The following is a 13,209-nucleotide window of genomic DNA, read 5'->3' as shown; positions in this document are numbered from 1 at the left end:
AAGATTCGCACAACAAGAATTCAAGAATGTGGAATTTTCTAAGGGTTCGACAGCCTCTCGAAGATAAGTACATACGTGTCCGTACCGATCCGCAAGACTCTACTAAACCTGATCATGACTCGTGAGACCTATGTAACCTAGGCTCGGTTACCAACTTGTCACGACCAAAAATCCTAACCTGTTGTGATGACGCCTATCAATGGTACTAGGCAAGCCGATTCTCAAAAATACTTCTAATGTTTCACAAAAGATAAGTTAAAAGCTTTTACATGACAGAGTTTTCGTAAAAACAGTAGTTAAACACAAAATACAGTGCGAAAAAATAGCCCCAAATATCGGGTGTCACCAAGTCATGAGCATATAAACAACCAATCTAAGAAACAGTGTCAATAAGAGTCAGCGTCAAAATACCAATACAGAAAAGAAAAGATAACAAGGAAGGAGAGACAAGGACTACGAACGCCGGCAGCTACCTTGTGAATCTCCGATACTCAACCACGCACGAGATCAACGTCCTTCGTGACCGGAAACACCTGGATCTGCACATGAAGTGCAGGGTGTAGCGTGAGTACAACCAACTCAGTAAGTAACAATAATAATTAAGGAATTGAAAGGTAGTGACGAGCTATACAAATATAGTTCATTTCAGTAATTTTAGCAATGAAAGTAGACATGATTCAATTCTGGCAATTTAAGTCAAGTCTGTTACACATTACCAAGTTAAGGTAAAACAAGATACAATATTTTCTAGAAGTTTCAGAATAATGACATAAATCATCTAAGTGCAGCAACAAATGAAACAAGTGCAACCTCTTAGGGCAACAGTCCCTCAAGCTCTCTCAATAGCTCAACACTCGGCTCTCAGCCCTCAATACTCACACTCAATAGGTACCTGCGCTCACTGAGGGTGTACAGACTCCGGAGGGGCTCCTATAGCCCAAGCGCTATAATCCGTACGGATAACTCACGTGCTATAGTATCTTATCAAGATCCGCACAGATAACTCACGTGCTGCACGGATAACTCATGTGCTATAGTATCATATCAAGATCCGTACGGACAACTCACGTGCTGCATGGACAACTCACGTGCTATAGTATCATATCAAGATCCGTACGAACAAATCACGTGCTACAGTATCATATCAGAATCCGCACGGACAACTCACGGACTATAGTATACCTCACATACAGGCCCTCAGCCTCACTCAGTCATCAACCTCTCTAGTCTCACGGCCCTCAGTAATAAAGGGGAATCACCCCAAAACACAATGATATAATGTATCAATAGGGAATAACATAGACTGAGGTATAATATGCAAGTAATACTACGACTGAGTACAAGTAAGAACAAGCAGGAAGGTTTAACAGGTATCACGACCACAGGGGGTCTTTACAGCACCAACACATAGCCTAAGCATAATTTCTAACATGATTCACTGTCAAATTTCTATAGCACAGAAAGGGCACATAGCTAACAACAAGCTTATTTAACTTTCCAGTTTCACGGAATAGACCAAGTCCCAAGTCCCACGGTGTACGCCCACACGCCCGTCACCTAGCATGTGCGTCACCTCCAAATTACTCACATAATATAATAATCCGAGGGTTCATACCCTCAGGACCTGATTTAAAACTGTTACTTACCTCAAACCGTGCAAAACTCTACTCCAAAGTGCCTTTGCCTCTCGAATCGGTCTCCCAACGCCCCGAATCTAGCCACAAGCAGTACAATACATTTAAAATAGGCTAAAAGACTCAATTCCATAAGAAAAACACGAAATAAGCCAAAATTCGAAATTGGCTCAAACCGGCCCCCAGACCCACATCTCGAAATTCGACAAAAGTCACAAAACCTGAAAGCTCATTCACTCACGAGTATAACCATACCAAATTTATCAAAATCTGACACCATTTAGTCATCCAAATCCCCAAAATTCACTCTCCAATTCTCTAGCCCTAAACCCCCAAATTGCACCTCAAAAACTCACCAACTAGGTGTAAAATCAGTTGGGAAACATCATTATTGAAGATAAATGGGAACAAGGAACTTACCTCAATAATCACTTCAAAATCCCTCTAAACATCCTCCAAAATCCGAGCTCAAAGTGGTGAAAATGGTGAAAAATCTCGAAGTCCCGTATTTATATGTTCTGCCCAGGCCTTTCGCACCTGCGACCTCTCATCCGCACCTGCGGAACCGCTTCTGCAGAAACCACTTAAGCCACTTGGCTCGCACCTGCGCTCCAGGTCTCGCACCTGTGGAGGCGCTTCTGCGGCCCTTCGTCCGCTTCTGCAGAAATGCCCAAGTCTTCAAACTTTGCATCTGCGGAGCCATTCACGCATTTGCGGGCTCGCAGATGCGCATTCTCCTACGCACATGCGTCCCCTGCCCTTCCTGGCCTTGCCCGCTTCTGCGGCCTCCCTCTTCGCTTCTGTGGGCTCGCACGTACGATTAAACTTCCGTAGGTGCGATTACACCAGCTGAGTCCAAACTTCAGCACTCTTCCAACTTCAAAACTTGGTCCGTTAACCACCCGAAATCAACCCGAGGCCCCCGGGACCTCAACCAAACATACCAACAAGTCTTATAACCCAATACGAACTTAGTCGAATCCTCAAATCACCTCAAACAACCTCAACACGAATTACACACGGATTCAAGCCTAATGAACTTCGAAATTTTCAAATTCTACAAACGATGCCGAAACCTATCAAATCACGTCCGACCGGATGTCGACTTAAGCTTCTAATTAAGAGACTAAGTGTCTCAATTCACTCTGAAATCACTCCGGACCCGAACCAACTAACTCGGTAAGTCATATAACAGTTGTAGAACACAAAAGAAGCAGAAAATAGGGAAACGAGGCTACAACTCTCGAAACGACCGGGCGGGTCGTTACACGTACCTGTCAACAACTTAGCAGAAGAATTGTTGAACTCACCATCAAAATAATAGCCCCAAGTCGTACTCTGAATCTCTAGAAAACAGAGTTCTTGTTTACAAACTAGATGTCTTAACTTTACTGTGTTCTATCTTTTTATGTGAGGGGGAATCTCTGTGTTATTTTAATCTCTATTGAAAAAAAATATATAAAGAAGAGATGGGCAGAACTACCGATCGTTTCAACTGTTTGCACGCTCCCCCTATTCTTTTAACGTGCGACACTTCTCCTATTTTTTTAGGAGTTAATAAACTTCTCTAGTAATTAACTTTCGCCATTTCTTCTAAATGGGCTGAGTTAGTACATATGGGTGACCCGTAACTCAAAACCCAATATCCAACAAATAGTATTAGTACTACTTTATTTTAATATTCTTAGAGCTTTATTTACACCCTAATTGTTTCGTTCGCACGAGCTATCATATTTTCCTGTTTTTACTATTTGATGCTCCTTCTTTTTCATCTTTTCTTTTTCTTTTTCTTGTTTTCCTTCTTTTTCTTCTTCCGTTCCTCTTTCTTTCTCTTCTTTTAAGTCACGGATCTACCAAAAGTAGCCTCTTTACTTTACCAGGTAGGGTTAAGGCCTGCGTATATACTACCCTTCACAGACCCTACTTGTGAGATTAGATTGAGTTTATTGTTGTAGTAGAGAATTGGAAGGAATAAAAATTAGTACTGCATTACTACACACCATGCATGCAGCCATGTTAAAAGAAATGCTATTATAAATCTGCTCCCATGGATTTGGACGAACTTTTCCTAAAAGTTTCACAAACAAACATCACCATCTTTGCCTACAATTAATTAAAAGAGTATATACTGGGAAGGACAAATTGGTCATAGTGGAATCATTTTGAATTAATAATAATTAAGGTAAATATATCTTACAAAGAAGTCAAAATAAGGGAGGTAAATGTAATATCACAAACCAAAGTATGTTTTTCAATTTTCCTTCTCTTATTTTAAAGTTTTGAATCGTCATCAGCACTATTGGTCCATGTCCACATTTGTGCTTCACAGGTGGGAACTTTTTTATAATCTTGAAATCATAGTAGGAATGTAGGATCATACTAGTACTACTTACTAAGAACATTACTATCTTATGATACACAGGACAAAAAACTAAAAGCACTACGTAATTCTTCGCTTATTCACTAGCTTCATTGCTCATAATTCACATATCACTAAACCTGGTAAAGGAGCATAGTAAACTATTTAAGCCATTCTATACCCACCTAGGGTCCAAAAATTTACAAAAACAATGTGCAATTATTGGCTAGCATACCACTAAACTTGGTAAAGGGGTATAGTACACTATTTTTAAGCCTTTTCTATACCCACCAAGGACAAAATTACCAGAACAATGTACAATGTGTTTGGCTAGCCTCATTGCTCACATGCCACTAAACCTGGTAAAGGACTCGGTCTGAGCCTCCATAAGATTCAGAAACCCAGTTTGGGGGTCAGTCCTAGCCGGTAAAATCTTAAAAGGGGACCGTCTGAGACCTATCAGTTCCAGATTCCAAAATCTTCTTTCATCTATCCGAAAAACTTTGAAAATATATACACTCCCTCCTGCAGTAGTAGCAGAAAACACTAATAAGAAACAATAGGTACAGAGTGCTAACTACTTAAAACTTTCTGTTATTAGGTGTAAAGGCATGCAGATATCATGCGGAGTCCCCTATTAATCCTTAAAAATAAATAAAAGCAGAAGCAAATTGTAACTCTCACGTAAAACAAAAAAATTTAAACCATCGACCTTAAAATTTATGAATGAAATAAAGTATAGCATAACTTCTCTTTTACTAGAGCAATTGGGTGCTTTGCAACGACAGTACAAAGGACAGAACTAGCATAGGAAAACAGAAAAAAGAATAAAAACAAAACTTTTAGATAAAAAGAAGATGCAAGTACCTTTAGTGCTTCTTCCTCTACTTTTTCGATGGAGGTGATTCTGCCTCACTTGAGGAATTGCAAGATAGGTACTGCAAATCTAAAGAAACTACATACCATATTATCACAATGCTCTAGCAAATGATTAATGCTTCTCCATGATCAAGGTGCAGAGGGGAGAATAAGAAGAAAAATAACAAATGAAACATCACATATTCCAACGGCGATAACGACCATAACACTGTTTCAGTTAAGCGTAAAGAGATTCTTATGAAAAAATATCTGCATGGTGTTCATTTAAACACTGCAGATCCTGAAAAGCTGAAGAAGATGATGAATCTTTTGGAAGAATAAACACACTAACCAGATGATTTTGCAAACTTGAGCAGTTTTCAAGTGAAAGACTTACTAGTTCTTGTCTGCATTCCTGAATCGCACACAATATTTGGAAGCAGTCGCATCTTCATCTTCAGAACTTTCTTCCACAAAAGAAGTCTGTCCACCCACAAGTTCAGGAGGTGCAAAGGTCTCTGTTTGAGGTGAGCCAGTCTGTGCAACCTCAGCATTCGGAGAACTTTTACAGACTGGAGCATTTCCTGGTTCTTGGACCTCATTCAAAGAGTTCTTATTGCTGTTCTCATTGTGACACAATTCTTCTTGTTCTCTGGACAGCTTCTGCTTTAATCTATGCGATCTGGGTGGCGATTTCTTGGATTTTTGTCCAGCTGCCACAGGTTCATGAGGCACAGACGCCCCTGGTTGAGGTGAAGGCATCTCCATAACTTCACCGTCCAAGGAAATTCTACTGACTGGAGCACTCCTGGGTCCCCTGACTTTATTCAAAGAATCCTTAATGTTATTATCATGGCACAATTCTTCATCCTCTCTAGACTGATTCTTCTTTATTCTATGTGAGCTACGTGAGGATTTCTTTGATCGTCGCCTAGCTCCAACACCAAGGAATGAAGCCAAATCTTTCCTAGCAAGCGAGGCCATCTTTTTGCCTTCCAGGTACTCAGAAATTGCTTGAGAATATGCACAAAAGGGGCAATAGAAGTTTCCTTCATTATCGAAGCTGGGGACAGAACCCAAACAGCTATGATGAACCACCAAAGGGCAGCTGCCTGAACTACAAACCAACAGTTGCCCACCTTCATTACACTTCACACAGAGATTGAGCTCTCTACCCTTTTGAGTTGCTAAGGAATCTTGACCCTGAGTGCATTGAGAGTAGTTAACGAAATCATCTCTCTTTGCTAAAAGGCCAGTCTTCTCATTGTGATATCCATCACTGTCACTAGAGACCTCAGGTTTATCATCTTCCATAGCATTCTTTTTGGCTCCTTTAGAAGGTTCATCTTTGAATAAATCTCCCCGAATGCACTCCCGATGTTCTTCAGTTCCATGAATGCGAGAATCTTGATGAACTACCTGCTGTGATGAGCCACTTGATGTTCTCAATTGAGCAGAAGGTTTGCTGCTACTTCCAACTTTTTGAATCTTTTCCTCAGAAATCACTTTTTGAGGCAAGAGCTCATCATGACCAATGCTCTGTCTAACCATATTTGATGCAGCACGCTCACAACTACCATCCAAGCCTCCAACAAGAGCTCTATTTTCCAAGTTCCCTTTTCGGACGATAGCTTGGAGATTTCCAGCAGATAATTCTGCTGAATCTCCATCTCTTTGAGATGATTCAAAATCATGAACTACATTGCACCTGGGACTAATGACTTCCTGTTTAAACTTTTTGGAGGCCTTTACGCAACGATCAGAACTGTCCTTTGATATGGGTTCAGGTTCGCCGTATTCTCCTTCATTAACAGTAAAAGTATCGATTCTCCTCTTAGAAGGCACCAGAGTCCTCGGTTGATTATCTTGCAGGCCACTCTCATTGCCCGGTGAAGGAGGAATTGCATTCTCATTTGGTAAAACATGTTCATGTTGACCATCAGTGCCTCTTACTTCATGACTCTGCTTAATACCATTTAAATCAACAGCATTAAAACGATCTCCATCTCTGGAGTGACTGCCGACCTCCAATCCACTCTTTGCTCTCAAGGATGCACAAAGAGGATTGGTAGTATCTAGCATAGCATCCTTAATCTGATTGTCAATTAAAAACAAAGCAAATCCCAATTCCCAGATAATCAGACAGGTACATTGCAGATGTGCAAACTTATCAAATTCCACATATAAATTAAGATTAGCTTACTTGCTGCAGAGCACATTTTGGCAAGCAAGATCTTTTCTTGGTAATAAATGACTGAACATCCCATTTGGACACCTCAGGCCCAGCGATTTTTTGATCTGATGAGACCTGGTCAAATGTACAGGATGCACATCTAAGCAAGTGAAAAAACAGCATCATTCGAAACTCTCAAGCGGAGAACGGCCTTGTAAAATGAATTACTAAAGTTAAAGAAAAATAATCATTTAATAAACTGAGATACTGAATCATATGATCTAAATTTAATAAGTAAAAGTAAGATACTTACCCCCAAGAATAAGCGACGGAGGACATCTTCAGAGCGCACTGATCGGTCAAATTCAATTTTATCACTGGGAACTGAAGCGACATCATTTGCATTTGACATTTCCTGGACAGACAAGGTCTCTAAAAATCTCAAAGAGACCAGTTCCCTTACATTTCTCCCCATATCATCTGAAACTTCAGGATTCTGCTGAACCAAATCTGTTATGCATAAACCAGAAATGTCAAAGCAGCCATTATCTCAGTTAATAAAACAGCTTTTATGTCACAAAGCAGTAGTAATTCAGACATACCGATGAGGAAAGAAGTGTCTATCTCATTGGAACTTGCCAATGTTTCAATCACCCATATCCACGGTAAATTTGACGTGCTAAGCTTGGTATCCATGAAAGACTGTTGGAGTGCTTTCGGGATCATATATTTGATTGTCAGCCTCCTTCACATTTATGTTATCTCAGATAACTGTCTAACGCAAAGATAGATGACACAAAGGTGTCGTAAATAGACAGCACAATCAGAGAATAGTGCACCTACATAAAATTCTTAAATTTACAAAAATGTACGAATAAGACGCATCTAAATCCTTCAACAAGAAGGCCAAACTAAATTGAGGTTCACCAACAAGGGGTATGGTGGAATGGATGGGATCCCTCCATCCTTAATCAGAGGTCTTAGGTTCAAGCCCCGAGAATAGAGGGTATGGCAGTGTTATAAATAGCGCTCGCCTCAGCGCTAATAGCGTGAGGCGAGGCGATGCGAGCAGCCTGCGCTATTTTGGTTCTGTTGCGTTGCGATTGTAAAAGGCGAGCGCCTCTGCCTGCGTAGCGAGAGGCGCTGTGTAGCGAGAGGCGAGCTGTGGCGTTGCTTTTTGAAAATAAAGAAAGAAAAAGGCTTAGATATTTTTAAAAAAAAAGACCAACGACTTAAAACATTAGGGTTGCAGCGATTTCATGTTTCTTTCTTCTTCAACTTTCTAACAACAGAGCAGCCAAGACCACCCAGCCCAGGTAAGCTTCTCTTCTTCTTCGACTTCTTCTTTCTTCTTTCTTCTTTCTCCTTTCTTTCTTTCTTCCTTTTCCTTCTTCTTCTCTTCTTCTTTCTATTTTTTTTGCTCTGTTTTTTGTCGAGCAACAGTGCAGAGCAGAGAGTCTGTTGCTCTGTTTTTTTTAGTTTTTCTTCTTCTTCTGACCTTCTCTTCTTCTTTCTATTTTTTTTGCTCTGTTTTTTGTCAAGCAACAGTGTAGCAAAAAACAAAACAGAGAGTATGTTTATGCTCTGTTTTATTTTTTCGTCTTTCTTCTTCTTCTGATCTTCTCTTTATTTTTATTTTTTGCTCTGTTTTTGATTGAGCGGCAGTACTGCACCCTGTTTTTGCAGAGGCAAAGGCAGAGAACTTCTAACTTCAAACCTGAAATTTCCTCCTTTTTCAGTTATAGAGTAGAATTAATTGCATATTGTGAATTGATATATTTATTAATCTATTATTGTTATTGAGTTTTTAGTTATATATATAATATTTTAGTTTTTTGTATAAATTGTCGCTTCACATAAAAAAGGCGAGCGCTTCGCTGCGCGCCTCTCGCCTCAGTGAAGCGGGCCCTCGTCGCTATTTGTCGCCACACGCTATCCAAAACACTGGGGTATGGAATGGAGATACCCTCTGGTTGGGAGCGCACTCCCTCTTTAACAAATTGTACACTGTGGGAATCTGGATTAGTCGGGCCATTGATTCCGGTGATCAGATGGTTATACAAAAAAAACACTAAATTCAATATCATATGTCTAAGCATTCGTGGATAGAGTTATCCGGTACATGTGCTGGTGGGAGGAAGCAGGTACCCCATTTAAAAGTCAAGGTGCACTTAAGCTGGTTCAGACACCACCGTCATAAAAAAAAGGTATCATCTTTAGGGGGCGGTTTGGAGGAGTCTGCTAGGTAAACACAGCAACATAGTACTTCTCCTCTCAAACACAACCACAATAACATGAACAACCAACCAAAGGATATAACACATTTACTTGATTTCTATGTAAGCCAGCTTTTACCAACAAAATAGATGCAAAAACTAAACTATGGAAATAAAAAATTACTTCAATCTCAACTAGAAATGTTGAAAGTTCCCTAACTTTCGAAAAGGTTTTCGTTACCGGCTTGGAACAATGATACATACTCAACTCACCTTTGCTCAGTAAAATATCCTTATAAGGCTACAACAACAACAACAACAACTATTACGCCTCATTCTCAAACAAGTCAGGATTCATATAGCTATTACGCCTCATTCTCAAACAAGTCAGACTATATGAATCCTCACTGACCAGTTTACTCCATTTAATCTCGTCTCATGCCAATATTATGCAAATACAAATAAAAAGTATCAGAGTTTCTGTATATTTTCTAAACGTATAAATCTCTAAAAGGCTAAACCACTCCTAGAAAGCATATGACCTATGGTAAAAGTGCTAACATCTAATACGTATTACACCTATTTCTGTAATAAATTCCTTTTCACCTATGGTTATTAAAAAAAACACTAAGAACCGCATATGCTTCAACATAAACAAAAACAAAATTCATGTTAATTTCTTTTTTCTTTTGACTGAGGACCCTGAAATAAAAGCTGAATATTTCCAAATTTCCAAAGAGCAAATAGGAAAAAAATAAATAAAGATGAGTACTTTGGAATGCATACCTTAAAAATTGGGGCAACTAATACTTGGTGTTGGAGAGAAACTGAGAGCGGGGAAAGTTGCAGGAGCATAATATTACGAAAGAGTCGGGTCGGGCTCATCGGGTTCGGGTAATTAGGCTCCAGGTTTTGGGAAAACGACACTTGTCCCCCTTGAGATTTGAGAAATTGGAAATACACCCCCGTAATGATGATAGTAAAAATTCGATATTCAATTGTTTCATGTGAAAAGATTTTTACACTAAAAAATTATTAATTTTACCGCTAAATTTACAAAAGTGAGAATAGATGTCACTCGAAATATTTTTTGGATATTAAAAAGATAGAAGGAAAAACTATAATAAGATGTTGCCAAATGCTAAAAGCACACATCATTCCAACACCAAATCAGCTTTTGCAATAGTACTGAAACACTCAGAAAACCCTCTTCCCCTGGCTTTTTGGGGCAGGGGATTTTGTTTTGGGGGAGGGTTTGAAGATTCAGAATACTCAATTCACATACACTATATGTGAATTTTTAATTTTTAATAGTAAAAAGTTAATTATCATTTTTACGAAGTTATCGGTTAATGCTTACTATATATATTTACTTTGTAATTGCTTCGATTTGATTCTTTAAATATTTTAAGCTCTATTTATGCCCATTTTCATTTCTAGCCATATAATGATGTTTCATAGAGAAGCTCAACTTTTGGCCTTCCCCTTGACATTTTCTCTTGAGGCACCTTCTTGGAAATTTGAACTAATGGTAGTTTATGTCCCTCCTCTGTTATACTTTCAGGCTATTAAAATCTCTATCGTTAACCAAAGTTCTACATTTGTTCTATTTTTGACGAAATGGGACACGTGACAGATTTGAACTTAAAAATCTATCCCACAACTGAACTAACCTGTCCTAACCCATGACCCGTCGGATCCCCCCACTCTAAATTAAAAAACCCGATAACCTAATAACCCTCCCCTCATCGTAAATCAACCATTGATAAATCAATAGCGACCAAATTTAGAGTTCTGGTGTTTTCTCTCATCTCTTTTCTTCTTAAACTTATGCGTTAAGGATGTTTAGGTCGTCGAAAGGCATACAATATCGGAGAATAGTTGTTCATCGAAGATGATGTGCAATTGTGGAGAAGTTACCAATCATTTCACTTCGAAAACTCTCCTAAACCCAGGAGACATTCTACAAGTGTCCTAAACTTGAGGTAATTTTTATTTTTTATGTTTGGATATATGTTAATATCCATTATTTCAACAGTTGTTTGAAGTTGTTTGTGTTTCGTTTAGAATGAAGGATGTGGTTTCTGGCAATGGAACGATGAAGAGTTCACTGATGCTGCGTTAATTGCAATAAACAATGTACGATTAGAAGCTGCAAATCGAGAGATTAATATGTTGAATATTTCTTTGGAAGCTCTTAAAGTTGAAAGGGATGGCTTGAATTAAAGGGTTGAAGTATTAGAGGCTATGAATAATTCTGCAGTTAAAAAATCTATGAAATTGGAAGACAAGGTGTTGAAGATGAAGATGTTCAGCATAATTTTAAGTGCCCTAATTGTTGGATTTGCTTTCTCGTTTATGAAGTGAATTACTTAGGACAATCTTGTATCTGTAATATTTTTATTTAGTACTAATGGAAATTGTTAGTGACTTTTTTTGGCTAAGTAATGTTTGTACGATTTGGATTCCAACAGTTTACTATTTCAACTGACAATTAGTAGTTCACTCTTTCCAGTAGAATTTGTTATGTTAGTAATATGGGTGACACTTCATGGGAAGAGCACTACGATTAAAGCGAAGAGCAGAATAGGTGAAAACATGGTTAGTAACTTCTCTGTGTGTATCTTATGTAGATCCATACTAGGTTGATACTTTCAACAACATGGCCAAAGAAACTCCAATTCAAATAAATTCAAAATGAGAAGGAAAAAGAAAAAGATGAAGGAAATAAGATTACCCTTGTCATGAAAAATATTCATGGTATAAAATATAAGAATTTTACATACACAGATATCACTTTAGAGGTGATAATACTATCAGACATCGTAGAGCACACATTACCTGTTGCTATGTTGAATATACTCGTCAAAGCTTCAAGGACTGTTAATACTAGTCAAAATAATGCTGCTATAATAGTTATGAAACTGCAAATCTTCAGTTTTTCATATTCCGCAGCTACAAGCCTTAACCAAAAGGCACCATTGCAATATACTGATAACACGCTAATTAAGCAAACAAATCACATAAATTAACAAGTCAGAAGTTTGACAATTACATCAAATCAGAAAAGTGAATGCTATGTTATAACTGCAAAAACTTACACAACCTAACTCATAACATGACATCCACCTCTAAAGTCACACAACCAAAAAATTATAAAGTATTGTCATAATGCAGTAATTACATGCCAAATTAAACCAACACAAACCAAAAGAAAGTGACATAGGACATATCAGATCCCCTTTCTTAGTATTAATTTTTGGACTTTCTGTCTACGTTGCTTCTCTAACTGATCCCTAGTCATTGCAACATTTCCCTTCCATGTCAAGTTTTTTGGTAAGTAAGGAAGATCAGTTGGTTCACTGATAAAGGGTGGAATGTGCATGTTTTGAGTGTGTTTGTATGTTATTCCGTGTGTGAGTTGCGAGAGTTCACATCGCTTTTGAAGTAAAAATATGCTCATTACGTGTTTCTTATATGTAGGAACAAACTTGTGCAGAAAAGGATTAAATAGGAGAAAAATTAGTAAAAACAAAGCTGAAGAGAAAAGTCTCGGACAACGAAGCGAGGTTCGCTTTGCCAGACCAGGACCAGAGCAGAAAAATTCAACTTTTCTAATCCGAATTAAGAGAAGAAAAATCAGGCCCAACTCAACCCTAAACCATATGAGAGTTAGCCACTTCTTGAAGAGAGAGAAGACTTTAGAGAGGCAAGAACACGCTTGGAGCAAAGAGAAGGATTCAACTTCACGGTTTTTCCTTTTTCTTCCTAATTTTCCATTATTATAAATTCTAATCTTGTATTTGTGCAAACAACAATGAGTAGCTAAGTTCTTATCTAGGGTTTGATGGAACCTATTGAAGGATAATTTTTTCACTGCGTTTAATATAAATTTGCCATTTACTTTTCTCTACTTGTTTACCTATATTATTATTGTTGTTGGTTGAAGGGCCCTCAATTGACTGTGCC

The 13,209-nt window shown here is 38.4% G+C and overlaps 1 protein-coding gene and 1 long non-coding RNA gene across 10 annotated transcripts; one reads left to right on the top strand and one right to left on the bottom strand.

Annotated features, from left to right (window-relative positions):
- Positions 1 to 251: 251 nt before the first annotated feature.
- Positions 252 to 10,414, bottom strand: LOC104114449 (uncharacterized). Of its 9 annotated transcripts, none has more exons than XR_011414592.1 (7): positions 10,027 to 10,414; positions 7,627 to 7,795; positions 7,338 to 7,534; positions 7,055 to 7,159; positions 5,249 to 6,945; positions 4,861 to 4,939; positions 252 to 539 (listed from the first exon to the last, which is right to left on the bottom strand). XR_011414592.1 is itself a non-coding variant. In XM_009624907.4 (7 exons), the coding sequence occupies exons 2-6, from the start codon at positions 7,748 to 7,750 to the stop codon at positions 4,906 to 4,908; spliced, it is 2,166 nt and encodes a 721-aa protein (XP_009623202.1). In that variant the 5' UTR covers positions 7,751 to 7,795; positions 10,027 to 10,414; the 3' UTR covers positions 252 to 539; positions 4,861 to 4,905. The 9 variants fall into 9 exon arrangements, 6 of the variants coding, with proteins under 6 accessions (XP_009623202.1, XP_009623204.1, XP_070052831.1 ...); XM_009624907.4 differs by having other exon boundaries at positions 4,861 to 4,948; XR_011414593.1 differs by lacking the exon at positions 252 to 539 and adding an exon at positions 4,060 to 4,518 and having other exon boundaries at positions 5,204 to 6,945.
- A 139-nt stretch (positions 10,415 to 10,553) lies between these two features.
- LOC104114448 (uncharacterized) lies at positions 10,554 to 11,684 on the top strand. The gene is made up of 2 exons (XR_690396.4): positions 10,554 to 11,225; positions 11,308 to 11,684. It is a non-coding gene; the product is annotated as an uncharacterized lncRNA (long non-coding RNA).
- The last annotated feature ends 1,525 nt before the right edge of the window (positions 11,685 to 13,209 follow it).

The sequence above is a fragment of the Nicotiana tomentosiformis genome, chromosome 3 (assembly GCF_000390325.3).
Source record: "Nicotiana tomentosiformis chromosome 3, ASM39032v3, whole genome shotgun sequence".
Classification (NCBI taxonomy): Eukaryota; Viridiplantae; Streptophyta; class Magnoliopsida; order Solanales; family Solanaceae; genus Nicotiana; species Nicotiana tomentosiformis.
The sequence above is the reverse complement of the archived record's forward strand: the minus strand, read 5'-3'. Positions and strand labels throughout refer to the sequence as shown.

Bases quoted from the DNA above. Each gene is read 5' to 3' on its own strand.
- LOC104114449 (XM_009624907.4), bottom strand. From the start codon at position 7,750: ATGATCCCGAAAGCACTCCAACAGTCTTTCATGGATACCAAGCTTAGC. The intron at 7,160-7,337 runs GTAAGTATCTTA...ACATTTGACCAG, and splicing joins TCCGTCGCTTATTCTTGGGG to GTCTCATCAGATCAAAAAAT. The intron at 6,946-7,054 runs GTAAGCTAATCT...ATTGACAATCAG, and splicing joins CAAAATGTGCTCTGCAGCAA to ATTAAGGATGCTATGCTAGA.